At 40.8% G+C, this 21,089-nt stretch overlaps 1 protein-coding gene across 3 annotated transcripts in view; it reads right to left on the bottom strand.

Moving 5' to 3' along the window:
• The window catches only part of PTPRQ (protein tyrosine phosphatase receptor type Q), a 284,668-nt gene that overhangs the window by 244,537 nt on the left and 19,042 nt on the right, over positions 1-21,089 (bottom strand). For 2 of the 3 annotated variants that reach the window (XM_069973980.1, XM_069973987.1), the window contains exons 1-3: positions 13,232-13,313; positions 12,340-12,446; positions 11,603-11,700 (exon numbers count right to left, since the gene is read on the bottom strand). In XM_069973980.1, coding sequence (XP_069830081.1) covers positions 11,603-11,700; positions 12,340-12,415 — 174 coding nt within the window. In that variant the 5' untranslated portion in view covers positions 12,416-12,446; positions 13,232-13,313. Of the gene's footprint in view, positions 1-11,602; positions 11,701-12,339; positions 12,447-13,231; positions 13,383-14,400; positions 14,531-18,342; positions 18,474-20,048; positions 20,313-21,089 lie in introns of those variants that run through there. The other variant, XM_069973994.1, reaches the window with a different exon arrangement.

Raw genomic sequence — 21,089 nt, 5'->3', positions numbered from 1 at the left:
CCCCTGTGTGCTGCCCCCAGTTATACATAGACCCCCTGTGTGCTGCCCCCAGTTATACATAGACCCCCTGTGTGCTCCTCCAATTATATATAGACCCCTGTGTGCTCTTCCAGTTATATATAGACCCCTGTGTGCTCCCTAACCCTTCCCATATAACAGTAATTCTCCAAAACAGACAAAAAAAAACCCCACTTATACTCACCTGGGCCATGCGTCTTCTCTTCACTGCACTCTTGTGGCAGAGTTACCTGCGGTCACAAGAGGCCGCTCTCCCCATCGCATAACAGTGCACCAACACACCCCTGACCCTGCAGAGCATCACATAACAGTCCACCCACACACCCCTGACCCTGCAGAACATCTCATATCTATGCACCCACACACCCCTGACCTGCAGAACATCTCATATATATGCACCTACACACCCCTGACCTGCAGAACATCTCATATCTATGCACCCACACACCCCTGACCTGCAGAACATCTCATATCTATGCACCCACACACCCCTGACCTGCAGAACATCTCATATCTATGCACCCACACACCCCTGACCTGCAGAACATCTCATATCTATGCACCCACACACCCCTGCCCTGCAGAACATCTCACATCTATGCACCCACACACCCCTGACCTGCAGAACATCTCACATCTATGCACCCACACACCCCTGACCTGCAGAACATCTCATATCTATACACCCACACACCCCTGACCTGCAGAACATCTCACATCTATGCACCCACACACCCCTGACCTGCAGAACATCTCACATCTATGCACCCACACACCCCTGACCTGCAGAACATCTCATATCTATGCACCCACACACCCCTGACCCTGCAGAACATCTTATATCGATGCACCCACACACCCCTACAGAACATCTCATATCTATGCACCCCCCCCCTGCAGAACATCTCATATTTATGCACCCACACACCCCTGCAGAACATCTCATATTTATGCACCCACACACCCCTGCAGAACATCTCATATCTATGCACACCCCCCCCCTGCAGAACATCTAATATCTATGCACACACACACACACACCTGCAGAACATCTCATATCTATGCACCCACACACCCCTGACCTGCAGAACATCTCACATCTATGCACCCACACTCCCCTGACCTGCGCAACATCTCACATCTATGCACCCACACACCCCTGACCTGCAGAACATCTCATATCTATGCACCCACACACCCCTGACCTGCAGAACATCTCACATCTATGCACCCACACACCCCTGACCTGCAGAACATCTCACATCTATGCACCCACACACCCCTGACCTGCAGAACATCTCATATCTATGCAACCACACACCCCTGACCTGCAGAACATCTCATATCTCGCACCCACACACCCCTACAGAACATCTCATATTTATGCACCCACACACCCCTGCAGAACATCTCATATTTATGCACCCACACACCCCTGCAGAACATCTCATATTTATGCACCCACACACCCCTGCAGAACATCTCATATCTATGCACACACACACCTCTGCAGAACATCTCATATTTATGCACCCACACACCCCTGCAGAACATCTCATATCTATGCACACACACACCCCTGCAGAACATCTCATATCTATGCACACACACACCCCTGCAGAACATCTCATATCTATGCACACACACACTCCTGCAGAACATCTCATATCTATGCACACACACACACCCCTACCCCTCCCCCTGCTGACCAGTGCCCTCAGTGTGGCTTACCTCCTGCTGATCTTATACACTGCCCTCACTGCCTCATAAACAGCCTAGGAAACTAGCTGCCTCATAGAGCCTAGCAAAGGAAGATAGCTCCTCCCACACTGGTCACATGGGCATGATGTCATCAAAGGTCCTTTACACCTCCTGGACACTCTATTCCTGCTGCTGTATGTAACAGTTACAGTGCAGGGCGGGCCGGCAGACAGGCAGGGGGCGAGCGGGGGGCAGGATGGAGGGGTAAATAAATTACTTACCCATCCAGATGGCGCCCCCTGACGTTTGGCGCCCTAGGCCATCGCCTACCCCTGCCTACTCTTTGTCCCGGCCCTGTCACTGCCCCTGCCGGAGGATCCCTCAGAGATCATGTCCAGGTTACATCCCAGGCGGGGGGGTTGGTGGTCCGTGCGGCGTGGAGGAGGCTGGCAGCAGGGATAACATCTGACACTGCTCCGGGATCTGCGGTCCGTTGCACCAGACCGCAGATCCCGGAGCAGGACCACAGATCTCGGAGCAATGTGAGATGTCAGCACTGCCGCCAGCCTCCTCCGCGCCGCACGGACCACCAACCCCCCCGCCTTGGATGTAACCTGGACATGATCTCTGAGGGATCCTCCGGCAGGGTCAGTGATGACGTCGCTGTACCTGCTGGGGGATCCCTTCGGCGGGGATGTCGGCAGCAGTGTGGATGCGGGGCAGGGGCTGGCGTGATCCGGAAGGGGGAACTCTTTTATTGGTGCTCAGTGAGAGCAGTCTTCTCACTGACCACCAATGAAAGAGTTGTCCCTTCCGGAAGTGCAGCGGGGGCCGGATAAAAGGCCTCGGGGGGGCCGCATGCGGCCCGCGGGCCGTAGTTTGGGGACCCCTGTTCTAAGAGCTGAGGTTCGGGAACACAGCTTTAGGCCATGTTCTCACAACATATGTGTTGTATAAATCACTGCCGTTGTTGCAATTTGCAACAACGGCCGTGATCTATACAACAAATACATTGTATGTGAATGAATGGAATCCTAGACGTAGCTCCGGCCGGGATTTTATCCGGCTGACCGAAAAAATGACATATCAGTTTTCTGCATCCACTATTCATTGAATAGCGGCCGCAGAAAACATGTAAACTCTGGACGCACGCTTTATTGTAGGCAGCGGTGAATTGGGATGCGGGAGCACATGGAGAATATAAAATAATAAACTAACAATTTTATAGTGGGCATTTTTAAAAGCTTGTATACATAGAAAAACATATATAAGCAAGATACCTACTGTACAAATACCTACTAAAAATGCATACAAAAAAAACACTATGGGGGACATTTATTAAGTCCGGCGTTTTCTGCACCAGACTTAAAAATGCCCCCGCAGCTCCAGTGCTACAGAGATTTATGTAGAGGCGGACTGCCTCTACATAAATCCTGTGCGCGCTGGTGCACACAGCCGAAAACCTACGCCAGCTGAGGACTGGAGTAGGTTTTCATAACTTTAACAGAAAAAGATAATGAATCGCTGTTCCGCCCCCTCCACTACCCCTCCACGCCTCCCCCCCCCCCGGAGTACCCGGCGGGAAAGTGCTGTTTTGAGGATATTTTATTCGCAAAATGGCCGCTTTGCGAATAAAATATTCGTAAAACGGCACTTTCCGCCGAAAATCCGCCGAAAAGATACGCCAAATGATACATGTCCCCCAATGTACACACATATGCATAAATATGGATCTCCATATTGGCACACCTAAACACACATATAGAGAATACATATATAAAGGACATATAGGTATATGTCTATATTTATAAACATACTCATGTTAACTCCATATCCACATGTATAAATATGTACATGCAACTCATAACATACAAAGACACACACATAAAACAAACAAGTAATACAGATTCATCCTATTTATGAAAACTGTTTAAGACTATGTTCTCATGATGGTATTTTATTGGGAAAAGGTGGCTGTCTTTTAATAATGACATCCGCAAATAATGATCATGATGATTATTTGCATCCATCATTATCAATAGACGTCCACCTTTTCCTAAAAATGCCATCCTGTTACCCGAATGGGAACAAAGCCCAACACAGAAACTGGTCTTGTATCCAATTGACAATTATATGTGAAGTTTATACCTCAAACTCCAATCCTACCTAAAGTAACCTTCTTCCCTGGTAGTTTTACTATTATCAATATATTTTATTTTATTTTCACTTGTAAGCTACTTCATTACACACAGTGGCTGTGCATAGCATGGGCAATTACTTTAATGGAGAGGTCCAGGCTTGGCTATGAAGATATGAAGTCAGGGATATGACTTATTATCTAAAATTCCCAGTGTACCATATGTTCATGAAATATGGTTATTTGCAATGAATGTGATGCCCACCATGCAAGAAAGATCCTAGAATTTCAGTGGGCAGTGTATGAGTAACACAAAGTAGTTTCTGCAAGTGTCAACCTTCAATTACATTCCTAATCCAACTCACTAACATCTTAAAGAAGCAGCACATCTGGAATCTGACCGGACTAATTTATGATGAAGGTAATGTGAGGGGGTTAATGATAATGACGCAACCAACATAATCCACAGTTACACATTTTCATTTACTGTAACTACTTGTTTCAATTAAAGGATAGGTTCACACCACGGTCAGGTATTACACACTTAAAAAGCCCCACGTAAACATCCCCCCCCCCCCCCGCCAGGTATATGCAATTACCACTGGCTATCAAGTTGTATAACTTTGCTGTTGATTGCAATTGTTTTAAAAATTGTAAATGCACATATATGTTTTCCTGCATACAGTTCTGTCAAAAAACATAGTCCAATACACTTTTCAATATAGTTAAAACAAAAAGAATACAGCTTTATAATTTACACCCTTTATGCCATAGGACACTGTTTGGGCATATATCTGGCAAACAGAACTAATGGAAGCCTATGGGCATGTTAGATATATGTCATGAACACTACAGAATCTCCCTACAGCGCACAGTAGAGGCAGACAGTGTGATCAGGTGAGGTGTCTAATTCTGCCGCTAGTCAGTGTTTGGACGCATCTACTACTAGAAATCACGGTTCCATAGATACATAGAACAGCATGGGCAGCATGGTGGCTCAGTGGTTAGCACTGTAGCATTGCAGTGCTGGGGTCCTGGGTTCAAATCTAAAGGGCAACATCTGCAAAGATTTTTTATGTTCTCTCCGTGTTTGCGTAGGTTCCACCGGGTACTCTGGTTTCCTCCCACACTCAAAACATACAGATAGGTGGATTTAGATTTTGAGCCCAATTGGGGACAGGGAGAAATAATTGGCAAAACTATGTAAAGTGCTGCAGAATCTGTGTGCGCTATACAAATAAAAAGCATTATTATTATTATTATTATTATTATTATTATAACAGCAGCATTCTATAATGTTGGTTTCACACATGGCAGTTGTGTTTTTTGAAACCTGCCACTGTAGTTTTTGAGCCAAAGCTAGGAGTGGATCCGGCAGGTAGTAGACATATAAGTTCCCCTTTAATTCACCCATTACTTTGAATATTCTTCTAGTTTTGGCTCAAAAAGTTAAGTGGCAGTTTTTGTTTTTTTGTCTCTTTCAAAAAACTGCCGTGTGTAAAACCAGCATACAGAAGATGGAGAACATAGAGCAGAGTTGGTTGGGGTTGGGAGGGGTTTGATTGGTCATTAAGTAGTTCAGCTGTCACAGGACACACCACTTTATACTATACATAAAATAATGTCATTTTCCAGTGTTCTGAGTGGTGGTTATATGACCCAGCTGCAGTAATGACATGCTTAGGTACAGCTGAGCTAGGATGAAACAGATGGTACTGCAGGTATACTGGGGGTAAGTGTGCATTATTTGGGTAAAATAAAACCTGGACTGCTTTTTTTCTTGCTTATCATTATATAAAAAAAAATAAGGAGAGGGAAGCAAAAAAGACCAATAAGGGGGAAAAAAGTCCTCAAATTAATATATTGTAGAATTAGCTATGGAATTTTATATTTTCTCCTTTATTGTGATGTTATGGTAATGTCTAATGATGTCTGCCAACAAAAGAAACATTTAGTAACTTAAGTTTAAATATATTTTACCCATGTGAAATAGCCTTGGACTGCTTGTGAGGAGATCAAAATGGAGCAATTTGCTACAGTTACTGGCCTTATAATAAGATCATCCAGTGTGACCAGGCATGTGAATTAAATCTTCACATATTCTGTAATGCTGGCAACAGGGTGAACATCCAATCTGACCATCACTCATCTATCCAGATCAAATGTCATTCAGCTCCTCTATTTGATCAGCCAGACGGCTTCATGCTCCACTGCTTCCTTTTCTATGATCATGGGAACATATATGCTAATGCCAATAGCTATTTCAACCACCCCTTTTATCACCCAAATGAATACATGATGTTTTAGTGTGGAAAACATTATAACTCCTAGATGACAACTATTCTGATACTGCTTTGCCTCCTTCAGATGTTCTGCTCCTCTGGAACAGGTAAATCAGTTGATCCAATGCTGTTGGCCCAGCTAATTTAAAATTGTAGTCCTTTGCATCATCAATATTTTGAGAGTTTTATATTTCTCTATTCCAACTAGGATCAGATACTGTAGATATTGGAAAGGCATAGTATGGCAGCAGTTGGGACAGTACCATGTGACTACCACTGTTACTTGAGCACCATATTACTCTTCAGTGTCGGACTGGGGTATCTGGGGCCCACCAGAGGAAATGATCCTGGGGGCCCACCAATAACGAACCAGTGAGAAAAGACATTTCAGTAAGTGTTAGTGCAGGTTCTAAAGCTTGGGGCCCACCAGAGGATCCTCTGGTCCTCTGGTGGGCCAGTCCAATACTGTTACTCTAGTATGGACACTTCTAAATACTTGATATAACTGAATGAACACTTTTAAATGAAAAGTACATTGAGTCCCATTGGCATTGTGTTACTGGAAGCATGGGAAAATTGTTTATAACACCAAGACTAATGAACACACTTTAATGAAATTTAATTTAGTTAAAACATCCCTTATTTACTGAAGGAATCCTTTATATCTAGTGTTGAGCGAACCTGTCAAAGTGTTATGTTTCGGCAATGTTATCCAAACCCAAACACTCAGCATTTGACTCATCTGTGTCTGCAGAAGTTGGATTCTGCCCCTCTGGCTGCCAGGAAAACATGGATACAGCCTATGGCGATATCATGTTTTTCAGGACTCCCTTGCTAGTACACACACAGTTATTCCCTTTCCCTTCATTGCCTTGCCAATCACAGCACAGGAATAAGTCCTTTCTCCTATGCCATGATAAGGACCTCATGAAAGTGCACTGGACTAAGCAGGCTGCACAGTGGCGGGGGATGATTTACAGCAGTGCTTCTCAAACTTTTTCTACTGGAGCCTCACCCAAAGGACCAAGGCAATGCCTGGGCCTCACCAGACTGACCAAGAGTGTGTCTGGGCCTCACCATCTGTGGTGAAAGTCCATTTAAAAGCTGAAAATAATGCTAGGGACGTCTTTCACCCGTCTCCCATACTTAATAAATTAAGTACAAAATAAATTATTATTGTTGCTAAAATGGTGATTTTTGCACTGTGTAAATTATAGTTACTTTGTAAAAACTGGCTCCCCAGCTGGGAGAAGCACTGATTTACAGTATACTATTATTGATGGCATATGGAAGGAGATTGAGTTATTTAAGCACTGGATTTGCAATGTGCTATTAAAGCAGTAACTGTTGCTGGGATAAGAGGGACTGAGAGGAAGCCTTGATTTACCTTTCAGGGACACGGTAGCTCCATTATTTATCCTATAGTACTATACAAACTATATTTTGTTATCCAGCTTTTTAATACCTAATTCACCAACTGTAATAATCAGAGTTTTACCTTATCATTTCTGAGCTACCCTGGTTGAAATCTCTAAACCACAAATGCTTACTTTGTGGAAACTAGCTCCTGACTAATGTAATATGTAAGCAAGATCCCCTCTCTTGTCTGTCACCTCAAATTATATGATATAACTATGCTCAGTCCTTGAGAGATCACCTATAAAAAGTTATTCATAAAATAGAATGGGTCCAAAGATGGGCTACAAAAATGGTGGGCAGTCTGGCATAAAACATATCAGGACAGACTTAAGGATCTAAATCTGTATAGTCTGGAGGAAAGAAGAGAATGGGAGGGACATGGTCAAAACCTTTAAATATGTTTAAAGCCGAAATAAGGTTCAGGAGGAACGTGTTTTAATAAGAAACTGAACACAAGAAGAAGGAGACACAATCTGAGGTTAGTTAGGGAAAAGATCAAACACATAACAAGAAAATATTACTTCACTGAAAGAGTAGTAGATGCCTGGAACAAACTTCAAGCAGATGTGGTTGGTACATTAGTACATGTACAGTAACTTAATTTAAACATGCCTGGGATGGATGGATGGATAGATAGATAGATAGATAGATAGATAGATAGATAGATAGATACTACTTATAAAGGAAATAACATAAATACAGACTAGATGGACCAGGTATTTTTTTTGTCAATAATCTTGCTTGTTTCTATGATTCTATAGGCAATCCTGGTACATGAATGTATTGGTGGCACTAGCTGACCATCTAGTGTGTATTCTGCCATCCCAAATATCACTTGATGGCAGATGACAGGGAAGACAAGGATATGAGAGTGTGTATTGGGAGTTAGGGGCCTTTTACATGGCCTGATTGTCCGCCAGGAGCATTGGTAGAAACGCTCCTGCAGCTGATAACCAGCCTGTGTAAAAGTGACAGCTGATCATGTCTTTAGAGCAGGCTTCAAAATGTATTGTCTGTGCTGTCAGTTTCCAGATCACAGGCAGTTTATACTGATCAGCACTCCTTTGCGGCTCCCCATGGCTGACAAATCATAAGGTGTAAAAGGAGTTTACTGTACTTGTTGGTCAAATGGGCATTTGGCTGACAGCTATCTTTAATGTACAGCCAACCCAAAGGTTTTCTGGAGTCATTTGAATCTCTCGTTGGACATGTTATAATGTATTAGGGTAAGTAATTCAAGACTATATGGGATTCTAAGGGCTGGGGCTTCTCTCTTCTCCTGACCCATTTGAATTGCAATAAGTTTTTCATGATTTACTTGGAAATTGCTTTCATGGTCATATATAAATGTCAGTACACGTCAAAGTGGGTGGAGTATGTGAGATCATTCTGCTTTTCATTGTAATACATTACTCGGCCAGAAAAGAATGGTAAAAGATATGGGTTAGAATAATAAATATTAGATGATCAGTAAAATGATCTTGGCTGAGTCATTGGTGTTTGCTAAGTAACTGACATACAGATGTCGTACTCATTAAAAATAAATCAATTGCACCATGTGTTTAGAAGAAAATTTTCATGCTCACTGATCACTGTCTTAAAATACTTTAACAATTGTTAAAGAGAAGAAGAGCTCAAATGCCTTTTCTTGTAGTGTGTGTTTCACACCAGTAGGGATATCTACAGAGGTCAGCATTCACAATGATAGGGCTATAAAGATAGGAGGATCGTAAATAGAAAGAAAGGTTGAAATCCCTAGAACGTGTTGATTAAACGTTTGGCTGTGCTCACACACTACTACAAGCACTGGCTCCAAAGCATTAGCCTAGTTTATCTTTCTGCTAATCCTGCCCTCAAACTGACCCTTAAATCACTACTTTGAAATAAAGTGGCTCCTGAAACTTCTGGTATCTAAAATCCAGTCTTTGTCTTTTCTACTATATCACATTCTACATTCCTAAATGATCAGCATCTCACTAAGGTCACAAGATGATATAAATAACGGTATATTAGATACCAAAATGTTTCTATGCATTCCATGGATGTACTGTATGCCTAATGGCTTATGCAAGAATGAACTAAAATGTAAAAAGTGATGACAGGTAAAGTCTGTGACTCCTATTTTCTATTCTCCCATAGAGTGATTGATTCCTCTTCTTGTATTAGTTTATATGCAGAAAAAGCTGTCAGTCAGCCCTAGTGGGCAAAAAAAAGTTAGACTGGCTTTTTTAATACGAGCCCTAAAAACATTTTGCATGCAAAGGCTATGTTCACACTACATAATTTTTATGTAAAGAATGGATGCTGATTTCAATGGAATCAGGGTCTGTTCTTTACTACAGGGATGGCATTGCTTTGAAGTAAATGCAATGCCGCCCACTGTGTTCACACCTCGTTATTTTAACACCCATTCTTTTGAACGGGCGTCAAAATAATGCACATGCCTATTATTTCCGGACATTTTCCACCGAACAGAGCACGGAATTAATAGCGGTTCACACAATGTAGAGTCGACCGCCGGCCGCACTACCGTGTGTAAACAGACCCTTAGGTTGATGTGGCGTGTACTTTCTTGACGTTTACATGGTAAGTTAACTACTGAAAAAAACTGGCCCACAAAAAATAATTCTTAAGGGGGGGGGGGTCACACAGCACTTTTTGTGGCAGTTCCTGTGGCAATTTTACATGTAGTTTTTGAAGCCAAAGATAGAATTAGATCCAGCAGTAAGGAGAGATATAAAATCTTCATTTTATGTCCTAGTCCTTTTCAATCCACTTGGAGAATGAAGTAGAATGATGTCCTAGGCCTCTGTTATGGTGTCTGCACAAGCAGGATAAACATTGTTCTGTGCCCTGTGCAGGTGTCAAACCTGTAAGCTCCTCTTCTTCTATGTTGAGAGCTCTCCGCATTAAAATGTTTTATTAGCCTGGCTTCTCGTGTGTGATTGACAACTCTAGTGGTCTTTCAATTGGATGCTAAAACTACCAATCAAACATGAGAAGTGAGGCTAGGGAAGTGTTCCCCAGCAAAGAGCTTTTAGCATAGTAGAAAAAGATCCCTCCTCCTTGGCACTCACAGTATCAATGTCCTGGGAATGGCTTACTAATTCCTCTTAAAAACAAACTGTTATTCATGCATCAGGAATTTTTGAAAAGTTTCCACTGTAGTTTTTAAAGCCAAAGACTACTTTCAGGGATTTTACAAAAAAAGACTCCTCTTTGTGTGAAATTCCCCTTTGCCTGCATTTTTGGGTAGAAAAGCACTGTGGCCAGATGTCAGCAGAGAGCACTGTGACTCTTTTTCTTCACTTGAGGTGCATTTTTGGGTCCGTTTCCATTCAACATAGTGTTTTTCTTACTTAAAAACTGTGTAAGTGTGTGTTTAGGCATTTTATGAGGCTTTTCACATTCTTCATGAGAAATTTACTAGAATTAAATTTCATGATTTGTAAAAATAAAATACATCAAATAAGAAAAAAAATAACAAAAAACAGATGCCCTAGTTTGGAAACATGATACAAAATCTACAAAAAACACATGAGGTTCAAAATAAGGAAAAATGCATTTTAGTCAACTTTTAAAGCTACAAAAAGGTATTTGTGAAGAAGACTTTAACATTTTCATTGTGCCTTATGTGCATAAAAACTACCCAAGGCTTAGAATGCAGTACATACTACTCTTTTATCATTACAGATTATATACATGGAGGGAAAGGTATGTAGATGACGTGCCAGGAACAGTAGCTGCCGAGACAAGTATCTTTTCAGTATGTGTAAATAAATATACAACTCCAGTCCTCCAGAAGGTCAGACACTTTGGACTACTTCTGCTATTCTACCTATTGCAAAATAATTGTTTTGTGTGGGGAAACTCCTTTAATAAAACTAACATTTTACAATATACTGAGGTTCTGTATTGGAAAATTTACACTTTTATTCCAACATTGCTATGTGTCTATATTTTTAGGTTGGTAAAATTGTGTTACACATAAGATATCCATAGGAAGCATCTGTACAAAATCTACATTACCAAAATGACCACTCACTTGAAACTTCTCATATCTTCCACGTGGTGGCTTCCAGGATAAGTAAATGGAATGTTCCTCCTGACCAAGAACTTCCAGAGCTGATGGTGGTTCAGGATCTACAATGCAAATGCATCAAAATAAACTGTTGTCCACATTTTATGCTATAGTTACATAGTATGGATGTACTGCATGAGTGTGAACATAAAATGTGGCTTTGGAGTTCATTGACACGGCATTATTACTATGGCTCTCATAGCTTGCTATGTGCTGTATCGTATCTTCTTGTGCCTCCAATTTTAATCCAGGTGCTTAGGGGCACCATAGAGCAGCAGAGACCAAACAGATCTGTAATTTGTGTGCTGCTGATAAGTAATACTATGTACATATAACTAAAGTAAATGGCATGTCTCGGTTGTTTGATGGACAATGCTTGGCTTAAAGAAGCAATCTGTCCAAGACAGGGCTGAGTCCTCCAGAACTGGGAGGGGAGCCAGGAGGAGTGCAGTGCTATTGTACTACAGCAGCCCCACCTCCTGGACACTTGATCCTAATAGAAAAACCTGATTTTATAAGTTATCAGAAAGGCATTACCTGAAACACGGTTTTGTTAAATTTACTTGCCCGTTAATCTATCCCACACCTGCAGCTCATACCTTAAAAATTAACGAATTTCCTTTATCTTATTCTTTAGTTGTATGTTAAAGTAGACTATGTACTGTACTGTCTATTTTTGGGCTAAAATTTTATACAGTTACCTGTGCTGAACTTTATAACAGCTGGAATGCTTTGCTTTGATCCACATGTTGTTACAATACTGATAATGTGTTCCATGCCAGGTAATAAGCCACTAAAAGTGTATTGTCTATAGACACAAAGCACAAAAAATGGCAGAGATCATAAAATTTAACTATAAAAACACAAAAAACATTGGAATATGTGCAAATATACAGTTGAAAGTAGGATTCAAGCCATGTTTTATCAAAATGTTTTTGATAAAAGACAAGCAATGTAATCTAGCTCTTTGACACTCTTGTTAAGTATCACAATCCTTTCTCGTGGCATACATTCAGAGCATTAATGCCAAAGTAATATATATATTTTTTCCATGGTCATCTTCCAAGCACTGTTTTTGTTTGTTCTTTTTTGTTTTTTTTGTCTTGTTTTCTGTGGGACAAGATGTACTTTTTCATTGTTCATACATCTTGTGGTTAATATATCTAATTAGATAATCTTTGGTAACTGTTTTTTTTTTTTGCTATGGAAATTAAGAAAATGTAATTTTGTATTTATTCTTTGCATTTTTAATTTACTTTGTTTACAGCAAAAACAACATTAGAAAAGTTACAATAGAAACAGTGAAAAAATTTGTGTCATTGCATTATTAAAATTATAACTTAGCATAAAGGATGTACCCTGAGTGTATGTCCCCACAATGTCTTTTCTTGGCAGTTTGAAGCCAAATAACGTCCATACTTTGGCCTCAAATAGCAAGAAATATTTTGGAAACATAGCCTAAAACTGACCCTAAAAGTATCCCTGTGGATTTATTATGGACTATGTTTATGTACCAGATTAGAAACTATTGTAAACTTTATTTAATATACAACATAAAATAAAAAGTAAAAATAAATAAATAAATAACTATACCTTTCAACTGGTGGAGCAATTTCATTTTTAATTTTGCTTTCACTTTTTATGGAAATGATGAATCCATCAAACTGACCAGAAGTCAGCTGCCAGCCCACACTTATTGATGTTGTGTTGATTGTGTAGTTTACATACGTTACAGAACTAGGAACTTATAACAAAAATAATGTTTTTGTGTAAACAATATAAAACAATTCCATCAGCTTAGTAAATTAATAGCATTAGAATAAGAATACATACCTAAAACAACCACAATTATCTCACTTATGTCAATGGGAATTTATAAAAACTTTATGCAGACATAAAAAAAGAAACATTATTATGCAGACATGTCAAATGTTCTAATGATTGGCATCTCAGTGCTTAGACACCCATCGAAGGCAGTGCGCTTCACTGTTTATCTTGGCGATCAAGCAGTCTTATAGCTGGAGATGGGCTCCATAAGCACTGAGCTAGAAAGTGAAGTTTTATACTATGCACCTCTGCTGACTATAGAATAATGGGGGTCTCAGCACTGAGACCCTAACTGGACAAAAAATTTTGAATGTCTGCGTAACATTTTAAAAGTAGTTTTTTTTTGTTTTTTTAATAGAAATAACTATAGGATTTCTATAAGATAAAGACATGTGCCTCTTGTCCTTGATCACTGCCTAGTATAGCAGCTTAATGCCATTCAACTTTATGGATGTGTGTAATTTCCACCATGTATATCTCTATAAAATCAATGCAAATATCAGTATAATGTATGGTGTCCATTGACAAAAAGCATAGGTCCTCATATTAAAACTCAGAATGGACCCAAATTATATGTGTTACATCCAGATTTATGTGCTTATTACCTTTATAATGCATCTATATAGAGTTCTACTTTTCTTACTTAAAAAATAATATAACTCTGCATTCAGCTGCCATTGTAGAGTAATATGTGTATATATAGGAGCCAAATCTATAGGCAGTAATCTTCTCCTACCAGCAGCAGCAGGCAGCAGTGACAGAGCAAACTAGGAAAGCAATTTAGTGTGCCTACAAACTTCCAATCTCCATGACATTCTGATGCCCATGGTAAAGGCAAGGCAGGTTAGTTGCTCAACAATACAAATCAGTATGATATTCTAAACTTTCATAGTGAATTTAGTAACACACATTGACAAGTTATTTGAAACACATACTTGTTTGAATTTGTATTGTTATGGGCACACCATCTCTGAAGAACTGTTTCTCTGTAGAAATAGAGAATGTATAGAATGTACCAGGCGTTAACTGCACAAACATAGCTGTCTCTTGGGTGACTTTCTGAGCCTGAAATTAGACAGTGTTAACAATGATTACAATTATGCATTTTATTTATTGCACATCCTTTTGCTGCCATTATAGAAAAAAGAATTATTAATATAACTGCTAAAATGTAGTGGAAGCACTGCAAAACTGTAAAGGAAATTAATGTCATTTATCATACACAGGCTTATCACTTTCTTAACCCCTTAAGGACAGAGCCAATTTTGATTTTTGTGTTTTCGGTTTTTCCTCCTTGTGCTTAAAAGGCCATAGCACTTGCATTTTTCCACCTAGAGACCCACATGAGCCCTTATTTTTTGTGCCACTAATTGTACTTTGCAATGACAGGCTGAATTTTTGCATAAAGTACACTGCGAAACCAGAAAAAAATTCAAAGTGTGGTGAAATTGAAAAAAAAAAACGCATTTTGTTTATTTTGGGGAAATGTGTTTTTATGCCATTCGCCCTGGGGTAAAACTGACTTGTTATATATGTTCCGTAAGTCGTTACGATTAAAACGATATATAACATGTATAACTTATATTGTATCAGATGGCCTGTAAAAAATTTAAACCATTGTCAACAAATATACGTCACTTAAAACCGCTCCATTCCCAGGCTTATAACGCTTTTATCCTTTGGTCTATGGGGCTGTGTCAGGTGTCATTTTTTGCGCCATAATATGTTCTTTCTATCGGTACCTTGATTGCGCATATACGACTTTTTGATCGCTTTTTATTACAATTTTTCTGGATTTGATGCGACCAAAAATGCACAATTTTGCACTTTGGGATTTTTTTGCGCTGACGCCGTTTACCATGCGAGATCATGAATGTGATTAATTAATAGTTTGGGCGATTACGCACGCGGCGATAGCAAACATGTTTATTTATTTATTTATTTATATACTTTTATTTATAACCTGGGAAAAGGGGGGTGATTCAGACTTTTATTAGGGGAGGGGGCTTTTTACTAATAATGACACTTTTTTTTTTACTTTTACACTTATACTAGAAGCCCCCCTAGGGGACTTCTAGTATAAGTGCTTTGATCTCTCATTGAGATCCATGAGATCGGCACTCGTTTGCTTTCGGCTGCTGCAGCCGGAAACAAACGAGTGCCGAGCCGGGGACGGCGCCATCTTGGAGCGGTCCCCGGCCGGCTTCAGAAACTGAGATTGCTCCTCCGGGATAACATCCCGGAGGAGCGATCTCCCCACTAGACACCAGGGATGACGCTGCGTCCGGTAATCGGATGCAGCTGTCGTGTTTGTCACCCCGCTAATACCTACGGTCCCGGGCTACAAGTGGCACCCGGGACCGCCGCGGTTCAGAGCGGGGTAGCCGCGCAGGCCCGCTCTGAACTCCCTTACCGGCATCAGGGCGTAAATTTACGCCCGATGTCGTTAAGGGGTTAAAGCTCCACTAGCCTAGCTCCTAATAGCTGTTCACACAATGTAATGTGTAGAAGTTGTCGCACTTTGCATTGAAATGGATGGCTAATTGATTTGCGGGCACACCCGACAGTGCCCTGAACATCCTGAATGCAGCCCGGCGGCCGTCAGTTTAACAGCGTCTAGCTATGCAGTACTATGAATGTACAAGAGTTAAAGCTAGGTCCACACACAAAAAATAAAAACTAAATACGGCTGCAAATTTGGGTGAAAATAAAATAACTGTGAACAGATAAAAAAATTGCTGTATTTTGCAAAAACAGGTCATAAATAACAAGCATGTTTATTATTTGAATGGCCGTAATCAGTTATGGGCATTATTCTATACAGTGTGTTATTCCAGCTAATTTCCCATTGACTTTTAGGATGCCTTTAAGTGATTTATCTGACAGATTTTTGAAGCCAAAGCCAGGAACAGACTATTAACACAGGTCATAAAGAAAAAACTGAGATTTCTCCTCTTTTTAATTCCATTCCTGTATGTAAAGGCACCCTTACACAGCGCATTAATAATATTGAAAACATGGCTGTATTTTTACCCTTTATTTTAAGGTTTGCCTAAATCGGCTATGTATTTCCCCACACCTAGTGGCCACATGTCAAGGCTATGTTTACACAACATACAGATGAGGGCAAACAACGGAAGTTGTAAAACCCCAGCCGGAATTAATGTTAATGCTTAGAGATGAGCGAACCGGATTCGGGTTTGAGTCGATCCGAACCCGAACATTGGGTATTTGAATAGCTGGGGCTGCTGAACTTGGATAAAGCTCTAAGGTTGTCTGGAAAACATGGATACAGCCAATGACTATATCCATGATTTCCACACAGCCTTAGGGCTTTATCCAACTTCAGCAGCCACCGCTAATCAAATGCCGAAAGTTCGGGTTCGGATCGACTCGAGCAAACCTTGGTTTGCTTTGCAACCTGTGACAGACAGGTTTGCTCCCAGTGTGTGTGTTCTGTCCTGAACCAGCTCCCTGGATCCTCATATAATGCCCTCTGTGTCTGCAGGAGTTGACTATTTTGATGTGTCTCAGCTCCCTGTTTTGTGATTGTCTCCTGTTTCTGACAATTTGGCTTGTTCCTGGACCTTGCTTGTTTGCTGCTTGCCCTGATCTCCTGCTTGTTTTAGAACCTCACCTTGGCTTTGTGACTCAGTGCCTCTGCTACCTGACAGTGTATGACCTGGATTGCTGACATTTCTTTATTGTGTTTGTTTGTCTCGTTTTGTCTTGTGTTTCACATACTCAGTGTAGGGACCCACTGTTACCCACTGTCAACTAGGACAGATTGTGGTAAGTAGGCAGGGACACTGGATGGGGTCAGTTTAGAGCTCACTTGTCTGTGTCTCTGTTCTTGTACCTGACCAGTCATTACAGGCAGTTCACTAAAGAACGGCTGCTGTTGCTATGTAGTGGGAACATAGCCCAAAGATGTAAGGAGTTTGGTCACATGACCTTCCCACAGACAGCTTGAATCTTATGTGTGTTCTGAGGAAGGCTTTTCCCAGGCTTAAAGAGGTACTCCGGGCTGGGGTCATTTTCAGTGTACAGCAAGGGAGGGGGTGGATATAGAAGCCACTGGTCACTTACATCCCCAGTTGCAGCGCCGGGTCCCGCATTGCGCCGCCCCATTCTCCCGTCTTGCTGCCGCTTCCTGGTCTGAGCTGCGGCTTGAGACGTGATGTCTCAAGGTAGCTCAGCCATTCAACGGTCATAGCGGATTCCCACCTCAGTCTCAAGACGGCTGAGCTGCCTTGAGACGTCACGTTTCAAACCGCAGCTCAGACCAGAAAGCGGCAGCCAGATTGGAGAACAGGGAGGCGCAATCCTGGACTCAGCGCTGGATCTGGGGAGGTAAGTGACCGGCGGCTTCTATATCCATTCCCTCCCCGGTCGTACACTGAAAATGACCCCAGCCCGGAGTACCTCTTTAACCTCTTTATGGATAAGAAACAATCCCTAAAAACCTAAGTTCAGCCTTCTTTTTGACTTGATGGTTACATGTGTATCTGTATTTTTTTAATACATTAAGCCTATAGAAGCCTTTGAGTTCTATACATCACATATTTCTGAACACACTATTTTGCTATTTAAACATGTTTTTAATGTAGACTATAAGGCTATGTACCAAGTGTGGGAACATATCGGGGGAAGGTTGCCTTTTCATAAATATCAATGGTCGCTAATAATTATCATGATTTTTATTGACAGGCATCCCTATAACAAGACAGCCACCTTTGCCTGATATGCTACCGAAGTGGGAACATAGCCTAATTGTAATAGAAAAGGTAAATAAAACAATTCTGTTAGTAATGTTTTGTGCGGCGACTTTTATACCCTGCTGTCCCTTTAGGTGGTGAAGTCATGTTTTCACTTACTGTAATAGTTTTGGAGCAATCTTTGCAAATTATTTCATACTGCTGAAAACTTCCTTCAGCTCTATCCCAAATGACTTGAATAGAATGTTCAGTTATCTCACCTTCACGTACATTCATTGGACTTGCTAAACCTATTAATCAAGGAGAAATTAGTTATATACTTTCATACTGATTTTAAGACAATGTACATTCTCAAAGGGTTTTTCTTTTCTCCAGCTGAGATTTATATTCATAGAAAGTCAATAAAAAAGCTACATTCCATGACTACATGAAAGGTATGAGGGCGAATATCTACTGTAGTTTGAGCACTAGTAATTAAAGCATGAATTTCACATCTAGAGGGCGCTATACTCTACATGGAATACTACAGAATGACAGTAAGAAAAAAACATATAAATTATACAGCAGCAGTGTAAGGTTATGTTCACATCGCATTTTCCGTCTACATTTGGCATATACATCAGCAACCTGTAAAAAGGAGACACTTTAATATACTGCATATATGACAGTGGGCTTATTGAGATTAATGGATTAGGAAATGCACCAGATATATCACAGGAACATTTGATAAATCTTCATACTGTTTTCTTTAGTCTGAAATGTTAAGGCAAAATATTTGATGCAAGTCATATCCCTTACCAGTGAAGTCACACTTATTTATCAGTGAGTTAAACCCTCATACCAAGCACAATGCAGAAATGTGTAAAACAAGTGTCTAAATCTAAAGTCATGCGTACATTATCGCGGAGGATTCTATGCTTTCAGTTTTGCAAATTTCTCATTCTGCTGTGGTTTTCATTCTGCTACAAGAATGTAGCCACTGCCTACTTAACCCATCAGCTGCCGAGCTTTAACAAGCTAATATATTACCTGCCCGCGCTCCCGCCTTCTTCTCGGGCTCCTGGGTTACTGAAATCCTGTTCAGCCAATCAGTGGCTGCGGTGGGACAGTGCACTGATTGGCTGAGCGGGCTGTCAGTGACCCGGGAGCCAGAGAAGCAGGTGGGAGCACAGGCAGGTAATATATTAACTTGTTAGCTTAAACCTGGACAGCTGATGGGTTAAGTAGGCAATGACTAAATACAACTGCATTGTCGCACAGGATTTTCATTCCTCTGCGAGAATTTAGTCATTGCCTACTTAACCCATCAGCTGTCCAGGTTTAAGCTAACAAGTTAATATATTACCTGCCTGTGCTCCCACCTGCTTCTCTGGCTCCCGGGTCACTGACAGCCCGCTCAGCCAATCAGTGCACTGTCCCACCGCAGCCACTGATTGGCTGAACAGGATTTCAGTAACCCAGGAGCCCGAGAAGAAGGCGGGAGCGCGGGCAGGTAATATATTAGCTTGTTAAAGCTCGGCAGCTGATGGGTTAAGTAGGCAGTGGCTACATTCTTGTAGCAGAATGAAAACCACAGCAGAATGAGAAATTTGCTGTGTAAAATCCACTGTGATGCAGTACATGTGAAACTAGACTAAAAGATTAATGTTGTGCAAACCATATAAAGTAAGCCAACTTTGGGCCACAAATTGCACTAGAATTATGGCACATGCACAATAGTAAATCTGCCCCATTATCTGCTTTCTCCAGCATATTCTATACATGAATATTTAGGAACATCAGAGGTATAAAAATTCCTATAACTGATATTTATAGATTTTCTGGTCACTGTATTTGCAGATATCATAACATTACTCCAAACTCACATGTCTTGACTGAGGAAACTTTGAATGGCGTGCTTAGCATATCCTTACTTCTGGTTTGCACTATAAAGTTATACTCAGTTCCTGGCAAGAGCTGGTCAATTGCATATTTCCCATGTACCATAATTGGAAAAGAAAGAGTTCTGTTGTAGTTTGTACTTGTTATTAATATGCCATCAAATATCCCCATATCCGGCATCTGAATAAACAGCTTAACGCTATGTGTATTCTCCTCAATTGGAACCACAAGGGTAACTGGTTTAGGCCCTGTAAATGAAAAAAAGAAGGTGAACTTTTATAATTGTACAGTTCATTGTTCACAGTTCAGTCAAACTTCCAGTACGTGAATGTATGAGGATAAATATCACTAGTGTTCATTCCAAAAGGAAAAAAACATACGTTTAGGGTACGTTCACACATTTAAATAACTGAACACAGCATCAAATCTGCTGCGGATCTGCTGCAGATCTGCTGCGTATCCTGTAGGTGTGAACGCACCCTTATTGATCAGTGCAACTAATAAAAATGGGAAATATATTTTGTGAAAACTAAGTTATGTATAATGAAAGATGAGGAATCTTTTCATTGGAAACTCTAATCACTGTGGGGCATTAAAGAAAAGGGATTCTGTGAAACATGCAGAAAAATGGTGAACTGTGAAACTGTGTTTATTCTGTGGATAAAGTTTTCATGAACAAAATCATGCCTAATTTTGTGAACATATCAGGTTTGTTGTAAAAATATTTTTGGGCTATGTTCCCACTTCATAATAATATTGATGGAAGGTGGATGTCTGGTTAAAGGGGAACTCCAGATAGAAGTAAAAAAAAACTAAACTTCTGCAGAAGCATAACGCATTACTTACCTGTCTATCTCTACCAAAAATCCATTTGTTTGGGTGGTTTTGTTCTGTATTGTGTTTCTGTCCTTCCTGGTTGAGCAGTTCCCAGAATGCAATGCTTTCTCTCAGCTGATCATCAAAGTCCCCCACCCATCACAATAAGTAAAATTAGTGCTGCACCTGCTTCTGGCCATTTAGAGATG

The sequence above is a fragment of the Dendropsophus ebraccatus genome, chromosome 1 (assembly GCF_027789765.1).
Source record: "Dendropsophus ebraccatus isolate aDenEbr1 chromosome 1, aDenEbr1.pat, whole genome shotgun sequence".
Taxonomy (NCBI): Eukaryota; Metazoa; Chordata; class Amphibia; order Anura; family Hylidae; genus Dendropsophus; species Dendropsophus ebraccatus.
Note: the sequence above shows the minus strand (reverse complement) of the source record. Positions and strands in the feature narration are given on the sequence as shown.